Source organism: Ceratina calcarata, unplaced genomic scaffold (assembly GCF_001652005.2).
Source record: "Ceratina calcarata isolate Rehan_Ccalc_2016 unplaced genomic scaffold, ASM165200v1 scaffold106, whole genome shotgun sequence".
NCBI lineage: Eukaryota > Metazoa > Arthropoda > Insecta > Hymenoptera > Apidae > Ceratina > Ceratina calcarata.
The window spans coordinates 309,310-326,750 of NW_017131496.1; the positions used below are offsets into that span (position 1 = coordinate 309,310).

General features: G+C 44.8%; 2 protein-coding genes and 1 long non-coding RNA gene across 5 annotated transcripts in view; 1 reads left to right on the top strand and 2 right to left on the bottom strand.

Annotated features, from left to right (window-relative positions):
* Positions 1 to 6,853, bottom strand: part of LOC113465225 (uncharacterized) — a 20,930-nt gene extending 14,077 nt beyond the window's left edge. The window contains exons 1-3 of one of the 2 annotated variants that reach the window (XR_003390067.1): positions 5,854 to 6,853; positions 5,626 to 5,696; positions 1,901 to 2,028 (exon numbers count right to left, since the gene is read on the bottom strand). This is a non-coding gene — a long non-coding RNA (uncharacterized LOC113465225). The remainder of the gene's footprint in view (positions 1 to 1,900; positions 2,029 to 5,625; positions 5,697 to 5,853) is intronic. The other variant, XR_003390066.1, reaches the window with a different exon arrangement.
* LOC108632342 (transmembrane protease serine 9) overlaps positions 1 to 7,316 on the top strand; it is a 14,412-nt gene extending 7,096 nt beyond the window's left edge. For both annotated transcript variants that reach the window (XM_018036854.2, XM_026819583.1), the window contains 4 exons: positions 1,889 to 2,072; positions 5,642 to 5,946; positions 6,245 to 6,396; positions 6,835 to 7,316. In XM_018036854.2, coding sequence (XP_017892343.2) covers positions 1,889 to 2,072; positions 5,642 to 5,946; positions 6,245 to 6,396; positions 6,835 to 7,002 — 809 coding nt within the window. In that variant the 3' untranslated portion in view covers positions 7,003 to 7,316. The remainder of the gene's footprint in view (positions 1 to 1,888; positions 2,073 to 5,641; positions 5,947 to 6,244; positions 6,397 to 6,834) is intronic.
* mRpS11 (mitochondrial ribosomal protein S11) lies at positions 7,305 to 8,448 on the bottom strand. The gene is made up of 5 exons (XM_018036878.2): positions 8,114 to 8,448; positions 7,890 to 8,014; positions 7,697 to 7,797; positions 7,554 to 7,619; positions 7,305 to 7,479 (listed from the first exon to the last, which is right to left on the bottom strand). Exons 1-5 carry the CDS (start codon positions 8,344 to 8,346, stop codon positions 7,372 to 7,374), a joined length of 633 nt encoding a protein of 210 aa, XP_017892367.1. The 5' UTR covers positions 8,347 to 8,448; the 3' UTR covers positions 7,305 to 7,371.
* Between the last annotated feature and the right edge of the window lie 8,993 nt (positions 8,449 to 17,441).

Sequence of the window (17,441 nt, forward strand, 5' to 3'; positions counted from 1 at the left end):
AAATATTACAGTTTGCAATTAGCTTTCGTGCCGCTCGAGTACAAAGGGTAAATACACTGCTTTTTGAAATATGTAAATATTGCTTTTCGTTTGATTTTTATGAGCCTTTTTGCAAACCCTACTAAAATAATGAAATTCAGCCAGTTATCTTCGCATGGGCAATTCTTTTTCGCACTAAAAGGGTTAAAACGACTTGATGCCACGTGCAGGTATACGTAATCTGGCAGAGGAGGCCCGAAAACGAATCGCGGGAAAAAGGCCTAACCGCGATCGAAGCGAGAGAGCGACGGGGTGGTAGTAGGGTGAACGAGCTTGGAGGGAAGTCGCTGATGACGCAGTGAAGGCATCAGCATATTATCGTGACCATGTTCGGCCTGGTTTTGACATATCTATTACGCGTTTCCGAATAGAGGTGACTTCGAATTCTATGCCTGCTCTGGCCGACTGCTCCTCCTCCTCCTCCTCTCTCGTCCCCCGTGGCTGTCCTCTCTGTCTTCTTCTCGCGAGTTCGGTCGACGTGAAGACCGAGGGAAGAGGCACCGTTGGATAGGGCGGAAGTAGAGATAAAGGGGACTGGGAACTGCAGGGTCGCGGGAGGGTGGGCCCCGAAACCGGTGTAAGTGGGATCGGTGGTGCAGACGTAGAGGTCCAATTAATCAGCCGAGGCGTGAAACGAGAGGGGAAACGAGAAGGGGGACGGATTCGACGGAGGGCCGGAAAGTGGGTGGGCGAGGGTTGCTAGTCGCAGGGATTGCGGTGACAGATCCGCCGTATCTATCCCTATCTGCTCGGGGCATTAAATTCGCGCGATGCCAGTGCCGTCAGTGGGGCTGGTTCCTCTCGAATCGGTTAACATTCCGCTCTGCACGCGCTGCTTCAGCTTTCAATTAAACGCTATGCGTCGCCGACTGGACGTGTCCCGTCCGCGGTTTTATCCGATCGCCGCCTACGCTCTGGCAAGGATCTCGGCCGGGCCGAACGATCCGGGCTCTGAGTCGATTCATCGACGACTCAGTCAATTTTGTATTGCATAGCGTGCAACATTCGATGCATCGTCATCTCTTGTGGGAATGAACGGATCCTGGCTCGTCGTCCATTCGTCATGTACGAATTCATACGGTTTTTAATTAAAACAGAACAGGATTTACATTCGTATTGAATACCGCAACTCACGATTAATTGATTCATTTTCCTATAAAATACCGTGAATACGTTATTCACGTTTTTTGTTAACGAACATGCCGGGAAATTATTTTTTATAAAAGTTGAAATTAACTTTGCCGGCGGTAGCGTAAGGCGACTGTAGCCGATGTACGAGCACAATTAATGGAAGGGGGGGATAAAAAAAAAAGAAAGGAAAAATAGAGGAACCGAAACGAGGAGGATTCTTCAGTGCGGCAACTTTTCGAAACCATTTCCCCTTTAATTGTAAATTGTTCTCGTAATTCCATTTAATTGCGACAAAGATGCGGTTTAGTTAAACCTCTTTCCTTTCCCACGTTTTGTTTCCCCTCCCTGCCGCGAACAAAAGCGGAACGCAGAAAAAATACTGAGAGATAATTTTTCACTTTCAAAAAAAATATCGTCTACTCTCGTCCCATCAGTTATTTGTATAGCTGTAATTACCAGGTATAAAAAATGTTCCATGGGATTTCCGTCTGACTCGTTAAGGATGTATAGGCTGTATACTTAAACAGTGCTAGCATGTTCAATTTGTTATTATANAAATACGTTTCTTGTAAAAATTAAAATGCATCAGGAAATCTGTCCCAAACGTTCCATTTACTGTCTCGCATCTAAACGTTTTATTTTACGTCGATTTTAACATCATCCCAACATAGTTATTTATCAATCCTACATTAAGAAATGTTATAATTACCATGACTAGTCGCTGACGTACCTTGCGGCCGACGAGACATCGGGACGCGTACGGCGAGGCTGGTCGGTGGACAAAATGCATTTCCACACGAGTTTCCTTGGATGGTGAGCATCAGCAAAAAGGGAGGACACATTTGCGGAGGGACCATCCTAAACACAAGATACATTTTAACCGCAGCGCATTGCGTCTGCTCGTAAGTACCTAATCATTCATACGTTCGTCTTAAGATCTCATCGATCTGATTCCATAAACGAATAACATTTAGAGATAAATTTATCGGTACGGATTCTCGCAATATCTGCGCTGGCATTAGAGTTTATGGAATAATAAGCAATTTAATCAATCGTGTTATTAATTCGGTATTTGGACACGAAGCGATGCGAATTATAATATATTAATCGCGTATAAATTCACGGATCGAACAAATACGTAGAGTGTTTGATTTTGTTATTTTATTTGATTCTACGTCATCGTTTAATTATGAATTCGGAATGGACCGTCGGATCGATGCTGGAGCTCGTTATCTTGCGACGAGAAAAATATCGGCGCATCTAAATTTCAAAGTATTACGCGGTGCGCAAGAAAACCAGAAGGGGTAGTGGAGAGGAGGGTGACGTTAACATCGATCGGACTGGGGGATAGTTTATGCCTCCATTCTTTACAATAATACCGGTGGTACGCAGTATTCGCGTAATCAATATGCAGGTTGCCGTCTAAAATATTCATGGCATAGAACCGACTGTTTCTTCGTGGAAAGCTGCCCATTGTTGCCCGTAATCGAATCTACGAGCACCGGGGGGGGAAAAGGGGGATGGGTAAAGCGAGATCTTATCGGGGACGATGTTCACAGCGGCGCCCGTGTGCCAAAATTTTCTACCCCGTTCTCCGCTGTTGAAACGTCAGCGAAACGCGAGGTACCGTCTTGTCCAACAAACCCTGGCCCGCAATTATCCTGATCCGATCCGAGCGATCGAACGGCACCGATACGTGTTTGCCGCGGCGCGTTTAGTAATCATTCAACGGATTTGTATTCCCAAAGTCGAATATATCGGAGGTAGCAGCGACGATCGTTGTAAAAATAGTTTACGCATTGTACAACCCGGGATTCTCCAATTTTACGGAATACCCGACGGAATTTTTAACGCTCACGTACACACGCACTGAATTATGCGTTCCTTTTTTTAACGCGGAAAATAAACACGATGTAAATTTCAATTGTCCTTTCGCGGTGAATTTAAATTATTTATACGGTTTCGTTGGAAATGTCAAATATCGCGACGGTCGAGGCCGACATGGCATTTTAATAATTCGAAGAGGTCGAAACTATTTCGAGTGAAACACGTAATAGAAATAATTCTGATGAAAGTACGATGCAATTAATTAACGAGCTACGAGCGAGGGTGACCGGAGGAAAATAATTTTCGCCGGATTTGTATAAGGAAATAAAATGTTGAAACGTCGAACTGCGTTCCTGGAACGAGAGCAGCGTACGCGTTTCTCTGACTTGCCGTCTGGCTTTGTGATTGCCCAACGACTGGATGAACTGGCAGTCACTTCGTTAAAATTATATAAAACGGTCGGGCCGGTTACGTGCGTCTTCGTTGCACTCCGCGCGGTACCGTGCGGTCGCGCGTTACACGGGCCGCGCGCGGTTCGGATGTTAATTGAAGCGGCGATTACATTTTAAATGAAACCTGGACCGTATTTTTCCGGCGAGCGAGCAAGTCAAATTGAAAGTACAAAGAACATCGCGGGTAAATGAAAAACTACTGCGTGGCTATCTGTCCGGCGTAAACACGGCGACCAAATAAAGTAAATAAGGGGGGAAGTCCTTTCATTGAACGTCGCTCGAAAATCGGTTACAGTCGATCGAATGCGCAATTCACTCGGGTAACACGTTTGCATTGTTTACGCGAACGGTTAACGAGAGAGGAGCGATGGGATAATAATGTCACGAAGAAAAGCGATATCGCAGAAAATTCGCTACTATTTTTGTCAACCGATTGATCGAACAATTGACGAACGAAATGATTTCCCGTTACCGTCGGGACGCGCAAACTTCGCCAGCAATTAATTAATTAATTTCATTTATTTCGCTAGTGATTATGTCGAGCACACATTATTATTATTATTATTATTATTATTATTATTATTAAAAGTATATCGCGTAGAAAATAGAGAAAACAGAGATGCCCTACGTCGACGTGAAACGTTAACACAGATACATAAAACGTTACTTGTATCTGTATTAAAAAAGAAAAACAGGGATGAGAGTCAGTGATTCAATTTAAAAGTAATTTTCGCGATCCTCATTTGAAGAGGATCGCGTCCGAAGCGTTCTGACCGGAGAGTCTTCCAATCACCGGACGAAATCGAGAGAGTGGGCTTTCGAAAATATTCGTGATCCTTTTTTTTTCTCGCGGAGATTTATATGGAACAACGTCCATGCACGTGTAATTAAACGACGGAGCGAAGGTAGTATTGCACGCTGGAACGCGTAGACGAAAGAGATGCCCTACGTCGACGTGAAACGTTAACACAGATACATAAAACGTTACTTGTATCTGTATTAAAAAAGAAAAACAGGGATGAGAGTCAGTGATTCAATTTAAAAGTAATTTTCGCGATCCTCATTTGAAGAGGATCGCGTCCGAAGCGTTCTGACCGGAGAGTCTTCCAATCACCGGACGAAATCGAGAGAGTGGGCTTTCGAAAATATTCGTGATCCTTTTTTTTTCTCGCGGAGATTTATATGGAACAACGTCCATGCACGTGTAATTAAACGACGGAGCGAAGGTAGTATTGCACGCTGGAACGCGTAGACGATCTCTTTCTCCGGCTTCGCTTGGCGCGAGCTTGGAAGCAGAGACAGACAGAGAGAGGGAACGGAGATTGGGTGGGAAACCGGGGGGTTGAAGCCCGACAGAGGGTGGTCGTAGAGAGAATCCAACGTAGCTTCGGCGTTGTAAACCATGATTGCGTGTAGATTACAGACCACTCGGTAATTGCTAGCGGCCATGCAAAACGCATGACAAAATGTTGCGAGCCGGCAGCGGCGCGGGGCTCGTGAAAATATATCTGGCTCGAACCATTGTCCGCGTTTTCTTTATCGTCCACGGAAACGGTCGAAATAAATTACGCTAATGCGTTCCTACGCGCGAACCGGAATTATTTATTAATGTATCGCAACGAACCGGGGACTGGGGAAAAATTATAATAGGCATTTTAAAATGCGAATCGTAAAGATTGTTCAAAATTAAATCAATTTGGTGAACGCTTTTCGCGGAGGTGTTTACGATGGCAATGAATTAGTCTCCAATTAAAAAAAAAGCACACTTCTCATCCCTTGACGCGTTTAACTGAAGATACACTTTAATTGGAAGGGGCGCGATGATAATGACAGAGGGGAGGGCAGCGGCGATGATGCATCCGTGCAAAATCGTTTAATCCGCAACAATGAAAGCGAACAATGAAACTATGACGATGAAGACGGAAGGGTCCATTAAGAGCAGCGGGATCTTTGTAAGAAAAGGTGAACCTTGAAACTTGGAAAACAGCGCGAGCATCATTGTGCTCTCTCCGCAAATTGCTGGAATCGGGGCGATGAAGAAACTGGGGCAAAACATCACCGTCTCTTTTCTATTTACAGCCGACGGGAAATGGGGGTGCTATAATTTCGTCGGCTGTTCGAGCACCGCGTTTCGAGAAGTGTCACGTTTATGAATTGAGTAATAATCGATGCATACTTAATAATTTGCGCAGAGCCACGTCTATGGTTTCCGCTGGTCAACTGCGGGTCAGTCTTGGCGAGTATAATCTCAAAGGACCGGAAATACCAGCGTCGAAAGAAGAGAGGGTCTCGAACATAATTGTACATCCCGACCACAAGTGCGGGAAGTACGTGGACGATATTGCCCTCTTGGAACTGGCAAGCCCGATCGTTTGGTCGGAAAGCGTGAAACCAGCCTGTTTACCTGTGGCCACTGGGAAACCAGGGTATAGCGCCTTCGGCGGAGAGCTCGCTGGGGTAGCCGGATGGGGTTGGTTTAACGAAGACAGATCCAAATGTGAGTGAATCTAATTCTTGTTCGACGACCTCGTGGCTCGGTTCATCTGTAAAACTTTTAGTGAAATTAAAATTCTGATTAAATAAGTGGCTCGTTATCCAAGTGAACTAAAAGAGAATATGCAGTAAACGATCTTCGTTAATAGAATTCTATCAGCTGTGATCTACAAAGTTATTTGAAAAAGACGTTTATATTTCTTGTCAGCCACGAAACGGAACGTTGAAGCTCGCGGGGAAGTGCCTGCAAGGGACGACGCGCGACGGCCGTATCAAATGCCCGTTCCACTTTGTTTTTTCAGATAAACGAGCGGACGTGTTGCAGAAAGTGGAAGTTCGCGTGATCGAGAACAGCGTGTGCCGCGAATGGTACGCCAGCCAAGGCAAGTCGACCCAAGTAGCGCCGAAGCAAATGTGCGCCGGCCACGAAGAAGGTGGCCGCGACTCATGCTGGGTAAGTGAAAGCCTCGTTCCCTTATCGTCGTCTATCTATCCCGTTTAGACGGTACATATCGACCCTCTTACCATTCAAGTGCAGCGGCTAGTTAGGCACCGCGTTCGCGTATCGTTCGTGTTTTTGTACATATATATATACATACATGAAATTCACGCTCTGTCGAATAACCGCGACATGAATTTCAATAACCAACCTGTAGTTAGATAGTATGAGCACGTGTTGAATTAACGGCCAGAGATTGAATCAGTTCTCCGATTCGAACGACTTCCTTCGACCATAAAATAGCTAGAGAGAACAAAATGTGATGAAATCGTGAAAAAGGTTTGACAAAATATTGTTGATTTGTTATAACGCGATCTTGTTAAACGGCGTTTCAAGCGGATCCGTCGTGTCACGCTCGGAGTATTCTTCATGTTGTATGTATTTCTTCTTAAGGGCGACAGTGGCGGGCCTTTAATGGTCGGAAGTAATCCCAGGAGCGATGAGTTAATGGTCGTCGGCATCGTTTCATCGGGCGTGGGATGCGCCAGGCCTCGGCTTCCAGGTGTATATACCCGGGTGTCGGAATACATACCTTGGATCACGCAGAACGTGTTCCGATAAATAGAAACTCGCATGCTGAGCTTCGAGTTTAGCCTCCGATTTTCTATAAAGTCTGCGTACATAATATTATTACTCGCTAAGAATTTACATTTTATCATTATTGGTAAATTGTCATTGGGAGAATTGTGATCACGTTAGTATTTAATTCGTAATAAGTAAAACCTAGTGTAAATAATTTATAAACTACTTTCATCTAGTCAATATGCGTAGCATAAATATTGTAAATAATCGAAGTAACTTCATCCTCTGCGCTGGAGATGACGATACAAATCTGTTATAGAAAATAAATCAAGTGCAAAGTGTTGATAAATGAATAAAGGATTCAGTATTAATTTATTAACTTAAATATATTAGAATAACTTGTAGAAATTATATTCTCCTCGGTTTCCTCGGTCTTGGAGGATTCCATGAAACCCTAGTGTCGTCCGTGATAGAAACCACATTCAAATCCGTTAGTTCAATACCTTTAATAGCACCCTGTGAAAATCGAGAGACACGTTAAATAAATGTATTTCATATGAAAAATTCAATTCATATTTCCCATTACTTACACTTCTACCAGGTCCAATGCCTTGTATCCTCAGTCTCACATTTGTAACGCCTGATTCAAGGATACGCTGTAATAAACATAATCGTTATACATTATTTATTAAATATAATGAATATGAATGATTACAGTACTGAAACTTCTTACGTTTGCAAATGTTATCGCAGTCTGTTGACCAGCGATGTTTGTACCCTTCTTCGACTTCTTAAACCCTTCGATACCAGCTGTGTGCAGCATACTTACTAATCCTGTAAAAATGAAATTCCATGTATTTATTTTCATAGTCTGTAAATTTTCAATATCTGCATGCATGATACAATATTTGATCCACCGTACATACCTTTGGCATCAGTGAGAGTGAATATTGTATTATTACGAGTCGACTTTATGTTCAGAATATGTAATTCACTGTATGGCACATTGTCAAACAGCTGAAAAGGTGTAGTAGCATCTGGGAATAGGGACCTGAATGAACAAACATAGTCAAAGTACGAAATTAGTGGTAATGAAATAGAATGTGAAATAAAAATCGTGCATATAAAGAATGTGAGAGAAAATACGTACTGCTCGGGTGTAATCATATCAGTTGATAATTCTCCTTCCAATATCACATTTTTCCCTATCGGAAGAGGCCTTATTGCCTGATCCCCGACACGCAATTTTTTCATAACATTATGGGTTGTATGAAGACCTCGAGCGTTTGTCAACAACGAACACGGGGATACAAGTTTCATACTTGGCAAAATGACGATCTTTGCCAAGTTCTTCGTTGTTAATTGTAACGAAGATAAAATCATTTTGATTTATTTATACACAATAACAATTCATACAAGAGCCTGAGAAATACACGAACGATCGACGTTGATAAACGTCGACGACTAGAAGTTTCTAACCGTGGTAACTAGGAACTAGAATTAAGAAGGGGAGAGAGTAAGTTGGCATCACTGCACCGTTGCGTTCGAATCGTCGCTCATCCCGCTTGGACACCGGACCGACAAGACGTGTTGTGAAGTGTTTCCAGGATATTAAATAGTCGCATAGTGAAATAGTCATACGTAATTCATGTAATTAAGTCGTAAAGTCATTAGATAATCTTATTCGTGGCGTAAAAGCAAGTCTACCCGAACTGATCATTTGGAACGGAACTTTGACGCCGGTAAGTGCTGCTATCTTCGTCAACTACTACGAACATGGTTTACAGTTTATCATTTATATTATTCAAATCTCGTTTATTTCAATCTCGTTTATTCCGATCTCGTTTGGTATCTTATTAATTTATCCGAATATCCAAGTATTATATTATCCGAACAACGATCTACCGTACAAAATGGATTCTCGTCACACACACAGACTCCGGGCTATCCGGCATAATACGAATTCGTACCAATCGCGATATGCGCGAGTCTACTATAATATACGTTTAATTTAACACGTAAGTGAAACAAAAATGGCGACAGAAGGAACAAAGTTAGAATCCCGCCTTTTGTAAAAGTGCCTGTTTTATTGTGTACATCAAGAATTATTAGGTTACAAATGGTAAGAAGACGTATCTCTCGAAGGTATTGAAATATTTTACCATTCGTTGACAAACGAGAGATTATAACAAACGTCGAAAGTAGTAATTTTCATTTCCATCATCTGGAAATCAGTCGAGGTATACGAGTAGATCTTATATTTTAGAGTGTAGACTCTAGAGCATTCGTTGGCAATTAGCATTCAAGTAAAAAAGTCGATATCTCCCTTCATTGCGTCGCTGAGTGCTCGGTAGTCACGTCACAGACATGAAATACTGTTTCGTAATTCAAATGCATATCTCCACGTTAATCGCGGTGGTGCAAAGATCAAAGGAATAATGTCGTAACGTCTTAATTTCTGTTCAAGTCACACAACTCATGCTGACTAATTGAAAATTGCATATAAAATAATGAAGAATCACTTAGTAGAAATTAGGATGTGTATTATAATGATGTCCCACGAAGCAGGAGAAAAAATAGGTAGACTTTCTCGTTTTCTTTTTTATATAATTGTCTTTCGAGCCACTTTTGCCATGTTTATTTAACTACGCTGGAACCACAGCGTGCCAGGAAAACGCGATGTTAATCGGAACTACTGTAATTGGAAATTTTGGTAAACGAGTAACCAATGAACTCTTTAGCCGAATGGCGATAAAATGATTTCATTATCCTAACGCATCGCTGCGTCCTCGGTCGATCGCGAGATTCGTCTGTCATCAGGTATTCTGGCCGTCAAATTTATTGAAATTGTATATCGGTGCTGCACTATCTATTCTACGGGTTCCAATACTGAATGCGTTAACGCGACCCTCTGGCCCCACATCCGACGCGGGCGCGCGGCTCTATTTTATTAACATTTCAACGGGGAGAATTCGAAATATTATATCGGATATCAATAGAGCGGAATTACATACCAACCGTCATTAAGTTGCAGTGGATTATACGATCGTATTTCCCTTACGAGACATTTCCGCCCGGCTTGTACTCCGCGCGTGTATTAACGGTTGATTAATTTCATTTTACTTGCATAAGCGCCGCGGCGACGGCGGCGTTACGTTTCACCACTCGTTTAAGGATCGTCGATTTTCCGTGTACACAATTTTACATCGGGTAACAACGCGGCAGATACGTGCTTAACAAAGTACGTACTTTCTTCTGAAGAGCGTTAAAAATGATGATACGATCACGGAAACTCTGAATGAGCATAACGACGCCGCTCGGGAAAATTCCTTCTTCTTTTTCCCTTGTTTTCGTCCTTTACGAAACTTTCGTAAAGACAAGCTAAACTCGTGTATACAGCGAAAGCGCAGCGATACGTACTCTCCTTTTTCCGTTGCGGCTACGACGTTCCCTAAGAACAATATCCAGTCATAAAGTGAACCAAACAAAACTTCGTTTGTTCAACGTAACGTGCCAGGCGTAAGACGGTTTTCATCTGAGAATCAAGCGTTTTCACGAGTATAAGCTTGCTTTAATACTTCCATCGGTGAATGAATTGTTCATTCGCGGTGGCCTCGGACACCGCGAGATCCGTCCTCGCTTGTGATGAATTCAATTTCGACCCGCGGCTTCCGAAAACGTGAGACCGACCCGAGGATTCCGGTAAAACGGCGAGAATTAATCGTCCCCGCGTGGCCGCATCACGTTTTATCCCGCGGCTGCATCAAATCCCGGGTTACGAACGGGAGTCGATGCGGTTCCGGGATATTGCATTCCCTCTCGTTGCTCCGTGCACCAGTTTTTTCCTTACGTTGCACGTTCCCCGGCGACGGGAATAATCGGTTACACGATCATTCCTCGAATCGCCTCGGCCGAAACAGTCGTCATTACACCTGCGAATCGTTTTTTAAATAAACATTTGTTTCTTCATTCGGTTTTCGATATTCTGATTTGTTTTAATACAGTTTCGTTATAACTGCATAAATCGTAAACAACTATTGATAAAAAAAAGACTGTAATATAATTATTTTAATATTACGATCGTAGGCTAATGATAACTAGCATCGTTATGAAAGAAATCATTTAACGTCGAATTATAGCAGGTTCATTATAATTATCATCGTTAATTTCTCATGGAGGCACGAAATGCCCACTAGCTAAATTTTCATATTAAATCCATCGTGCATCAAAATAATCGAGAATATTTTTCCCTTCGGAAATTATTTAATTCAGAGTTTCCGCGATGAATCATTTTCTTCGATCATACTTTGACCCGCCAGTCACATTCCGTTGTATACATTATACCTGCTCATTTATATTGATCGAACGGTTAGAAGTTGTCGACTGATCTCATCTTGGAGACTCGAAGGGACAGACGACCAAGACGTGCAAAAGCATTTCTATCGTTTATTCAACATTTTATTACGTACAACTGAATGCGAGTTGGTACGAGAATAAAATACGAAGAACGTTGAATGAGAGATATTGTGAACGGTCAATGCGCGAATTCTGTTCTGTCCGCTCGGGATTAGGACGAAATAATTTATAGGCGGTCTCTGTGGTAGGTCGAAATTCTATCTGCGCTTAACTCCTCTGGCATTACATGCATGTATATATATATATATATAACTGTTACCGAAACCATTTGATTTGATTCGCTTTACACTTAACAAATTAACAGGGTTGATTCACTGCTTTGTGGGAGGCTTTCAATATGGTATTTCCCAGGTGCTAAGGTCGCGCCAGCTCGGCACAGGCTAACGTATCTCCACCCGCCTTCATCGGGCCACCTAATCCCTGTCTATCTATCTCTCTCTCTCTGTGTTTCTCTCTCGTTCTGTTCCCATTCCACCCGTGCCGTTACTCTTATTTTATTCATCAGTATGCACGTATGCATTAATTACGAGGCCCTCTCATTCGCGTCAGTTATTACGAACTTCGTCGTAAGACCATTACTGAATTACTGGCGAAGTCTGGAGTGGCCTGTACGCGAACTGGATGCTCGCGCACCTCGCGCGAGACAAAATCGAAAATGCATCTGTAAACAGTGGGGTCAAACTCCTTCTCTCACCGGCATTCTCTTCATCGCGCGTTACCCTCTTTTCCTTCTCTCTCTCTCTCTCTCTCTCTCTCGCTCTTTTTCTCCTGTATACTAGTTTCTTTTTTGTTTGAACCACTCGATGTTAATGTATGCGGAAAGTCTGAGAGCGATGGATCGATCGTTTCGCTTCTATCTACGTTCGACGCCTTACTTTTAAACGTGTTTAGGAACATAGTTACACCATATTCGGGTGAATTATGAAATGAAAAACCGACGGAGAGATTTAGTTCTCCGTAATCAGTGATGCAGCCACTTATGCATATTCAGAGTAGTATTAAAATTGATGGTACGGTATTATGCGTTACGTTTACCATTTTCCTTGCCACGTGTAAAACGATCTTTTGCTGATCCATTGTTAAAATGAACTTCCGCGGAACGTTGAGTAGAACGGAATTTATGTATGCATCCACGTTTTTTTCTTCGATGACTCGGACTCGCTGGTTCGACCAGCTCCGCGATTCGGGTCGACCGTTCGTTTTGAAATCATTTGCAATTAAAAGCGAACACGGCCCGTGGCGACGACGTCCCTCTCATCGTTGACGTAGACGCGTTTTCGCCGATTTACCGACGGATTCCATGGGACGCGAACGGACGGCGAGCATGTACCCTGACCTGATTTCGCTTTCGAATCTATCTTTAAATCTCGCCTGCGCGTACATCTCTACCGATCCTAACGAACCCGCGGCAAGAAAACAGCTACACACGGTCTCGTCCAATTTCCTTCCCTCGCTACGTCCCTTGCAGCTGCTCTCAATGGTTTGAATCTGTCGAATTTAAAAGACATTCAAGCATTCTGGAATTCAGTTTCGCGGAACTACGCAGCGCTCGCTAAATTTCGCAACGCGCCGCGCGAATCTATCGCCGATTGTGTTCGCCATTTGACGAAACGGAACGGATGAACAAATGCATCCGAAATATCGAGTTCGCTATTACGCGAAAATTGACGTCGGTGTTCGCCAAAGCGTCGGCGTTTCCCCATTCCTTTTTTTTTTCCCCCCCCTCTCCCCATCTATTTGTTTGTTCCATTGTTGGACGGTCGGTTGATCTGTATTTTAGCAAGATAAAGGAAAGCTATGTTCTATTTCGTTTATCGGTAGTCGAATAAAATCGGCAATTTTCCACAAATCCTCCCCCCTCCTACTCGTCGTCGTCCCGCTCATTTCAATCGTCAAATAGCGAGCGCGTGTTCGCGCATTACGTACTTATACATGCACCATCGTTCGATCGATCGATGCATTCCATTTTAATGCAAACGTTGTGCAGTGGAAATATCATCAAGCGCTCGTTACATTTCGATTCTAGTCTTCCCTTCTTCCCTCGCCGTTCGTCGAACAATATCGGATTAAGCGACCGATCGAGACTAATTTCGGTAACGAAGGATCGGGATCTCAATCACGTTGAAACCTAGCAGCACGGTTTACGGGGTTTCTCTAAGGGGATCGTAAGAAACAATTACATTAGCCGGGGCCGGCGAATAATTAATACTATTCTTACGAACGGAGTAAATACTCCGAGAGGCGTACGATGCGCGTCTATGTAATTCCCTTCGAGCGAGATTCTCGATCATTCACTTTGCGTCCTCTTCCATTCGGCTACCGTTCTATCTATCTCTCTCTCTTTCTCTCTCTCTCTCTCGTTTCGCTCTTTTCATCCTGAAATTTTCATACGGTATAAGCCAGCGGGAAACTTGCGCTTTTCGAGTACGAAACTCTCGTTAGGGAGCACGACGAATGGATCGTAGCTCTGAAACGAAACTGAGTTATGAACCGATCGAGAATCTCCCTCGTCCGCATTATTTATTCAGTATTGGTACATATCTGTACGCTAGCTGGTCTTGAATATTTTATAGAAACCATTGCTCGTGTCGGCGCTTCCCACGATATGGACGAGATGCGCGTTGACGATCGGGCGAATCACGGAATCGATGAGGAATCGTCCACGGCGTCAGAAGTGGCCCTTTCTAACGGATCGACGGAAACGCGGCTATGGACGACTGGGAAAGGAGAACAGCGACGAGCTTCGAGGTTTGTCACTAAAAGAGTTCCCTATCCACTTTACGCTCGTACAGTCGATTATTTTAATTACTGATGCTAAGAGGAGACGATGAAAAGGATCACGACCGAGACTTGGTAACTGTATAAAAATCGATGGCTCGCCTTTTCAACTTCTGTTTAATTCCATAACTTTACCATTCATTGCGTCTACAAAATGAGAAACCTGACGATCAGGTGTATTCGTTTTACTTGAAGTGGCTTGAAAGCAAACTTCTGCTGAACCAGAGCATTCAGTACCGACTGAACATTGCTACTTGGCTATGTATAAAAATAGAGAAGTATTAAGTCTTACGATGTTTAACTTTTGGGTGGGTCATTCTAAATTTGTTTAACATCGACTTCCGGCCATTGCCTGATTATACTTGTCCCTAGTAAACTTTAGGAACTTAAAATTTTTACAAGTTCCCAATATATTTTTTACCAACCATGAATACCATACTATGAATCTACGATTCGCTGTTATGAAAGTCTATCAAAGCCTCGGAATTTTGAGAAGTTCCCAAAACTTTTTTACAACGAACTATAGATCAGGATTCACTGTTATCTCGTTTGATCAACCATCGTTATACAGACTCGGTGTTATATCTCGTCCTATCGACTATCGTTATCCATCATCTCGCGAGTCCTCTTTAGAACGTCAAACACCAAGGCCGAAACTGCTATCTGTTTCCCCCGCACCGCGTGATTCGTCTCCCGACGCGTATATTTCGGGTCGAAAGATTTTCAATCGTAGCCCGACGTTCCATCATCCTGAAACGCATCGCGGCCGACGGTCTGCAGGTGTGGACATCAGCTATGAGTAAAAACGACTGTTCCTCTCTCTTTCACCCCCGCGGCTTCATTGTTTCATTCTCTTCCCGTCCTCCGTTTCGTTCTGCCGTTCTTTTGCCGTTTCGTTCACCGAACAGTACCCTTTGCATCTCTCTTTCTCCCATCGAAAGTGGACACATGCTTGGCCCTAGCCAGTGTCCCTACGAATTCCAGGGATCAATGCGTCGGTGCACCAAAACGCCTGCGCCACCCTCTTCGACCCCACCACACCCACACATCGTTTAGCCGAGCAGCAGCACCACCAGCAGCAGCAGCAGCAGCAGCGACAGCAGCAGCAGCAGCAGCACCGTCAGCAGCAGCGACAACGGTGACTACGACGACGACAACGAGGACGACGACGACGACGACGACGACGGTGGTGGTGGTGGTGGTGGTAGTAGATGGTGGCAGCACGAATGGCTCTCACGAATACAGCCACGCGGCACGATGCGTGGGCGAAAAGTGCGTAGATCTGAGAATCGCCGGTATCCAAGCACTGGCGCATAAGGGTCGGTGTTCACTCCCTCGGTGGTGCATGCCACTCCGTGGAAATCCACTTGGTCTCTCCTCCAGAGAGGCCAGTTCTCCGCGCAGCACGTTTCCTCGTGCGCGCCTCCACTCCACGGAAACCCCCTCGCCCCGCCGTTGTTCCGTGGGACCCGTTTCCTCCCTCCTAGGAACGATCGCCCCTACAACGGGTGTAGAGAGGGTGACTCCCCTCTCTTTCGACGTGCGCGGTACCCGAGCCTCGGAAATTCTGAAAGCGGTTCGCGCCTGTGCAGCTCGCGCGGGGGTGGCAAGGGACCGAAAATCGAGGTGAAAGGAAACTCCGCGGATCCGGCCTAAGGGTCTCTCCTAGGGCTGGTGCGTATTCGGTTCTCGTCATTTTGTGACACGTTTCGTCGTAACGAGAGGAAAAAAAATTAATAATAATTGAGGAGGAAGGAGTCGTGCTCGTCGTCGTCCCGAGGTAAATCAGGGCGGACGTCTTCGCCGAAAAAACGAGTCACTCGTCCTGAGCACTGCGCGTTGCGTTGCCGCGTCTTTGGCCCCGTTTACGCGTAAACACGCACACAGGTACGCGTAGCCACCGTTTCGTCGCTGGCGAATCGGTGCTCGACCACAGTGACGTTATCCGACGGATTTGCATATCGTGCTCGTTGGATTTTCCCTCGTTCTCGTTGACCCTACGTACCCGAGAGAGTGGCAAGTGCGGGCGAGAGGGCTCTTCCGCGAACGCTGAACAACGAACAACGGAGCTTCGAGGGACGAGGAGGAAACACGGAGCAAGAAAGAGAGAGAGAGAGGACGTTTACACGAGACCTCCGATACCCCGACAACGACTCAGCGGCGGACTCCGTTCGATCGCGGTGGTAGTGGTTTCTTCCTCGCGTGACACACTTTTGTCGTGAGAGAGAAGAGAAACTCTCTCCTTGCCAGGCTCGCCAGGCTTCACACGAACGAGGGAACACCAAACGCGAGCCGTTGAAACGCGTATCGTACCTACCTAACTACCTACCTACCTACGTAGTACCGTACCTGTGTGCGGTGAATCTGTGCCGCTGATATCGTCCTTAGTGATAGTTTCCTCTGTGCTACGGTGCGAGTGTGCAGACGTGATCAAGTGATAAGTCGCTCGAAACGAGGAGTCTGTGTTTGACTGGGATAGAGAGGAACGACCCGTGGTATCGTCGTTACGTGTAACCGTCGAGAGACACCGGGTCTTGGAGGGTAGCCGTGATTCGTTTCAGTGAAATTCGCCAGTGGCCACGGACTCGCCAGGATTCCCGATTAAAGACAGGGCGGATCGCGAGCCACCGAATACGGGGGTATCATGTATCCCCGATTGCAGCCCTCCTTTGAGGGTTAAATCCGTCGATCTAACGTCTCGGGCACGTCGACTTCGTCCTGCGCTCCTGTGTAATTGTGCGCTCTGGAACTAGACCGAGCTACACCTTCTTAAGAACTCCCGATTTCGGCGCAGAGACCTGGTTCCGCTAAGGGACCAACCGTGTACCACATCCCCGCGCTCAAAGTGAGTCCTGATCTTACGTATCTCTTCCGCTTCTCGTCTGTAGGCAAATTCGCGTCCGCGCGGTTTTTAGACGATCGAACAGATCGATCTGTCTTGCCTCCTTCGAATCTTCTTATGCATTCCGTTGTATAATTCAATACGACCAGCCAATCGAGGACGAACGACTGCCTCGAGGCAACAAAGCTCACCGTTTAATGACGTCGGGATTCGATGGTTCGCTCGGTTTATTAAAATTTAACGAACCATCGTAACCGAGATACATCGCGCGAACGTATATCTTATTTTTCTTTATCTCTCTCTCTCTCTTTGCCTATCTCTCTGGTTGTTTCTTAATTCTTCCGAGTCAGGAACGAGATAACAGGACGTGGTTAATGGCGTTTTAGAGTAAGACAAAGGAAATCCAATTTATCCGTCACTTTGTCGCGACTAAAAGCCTGAA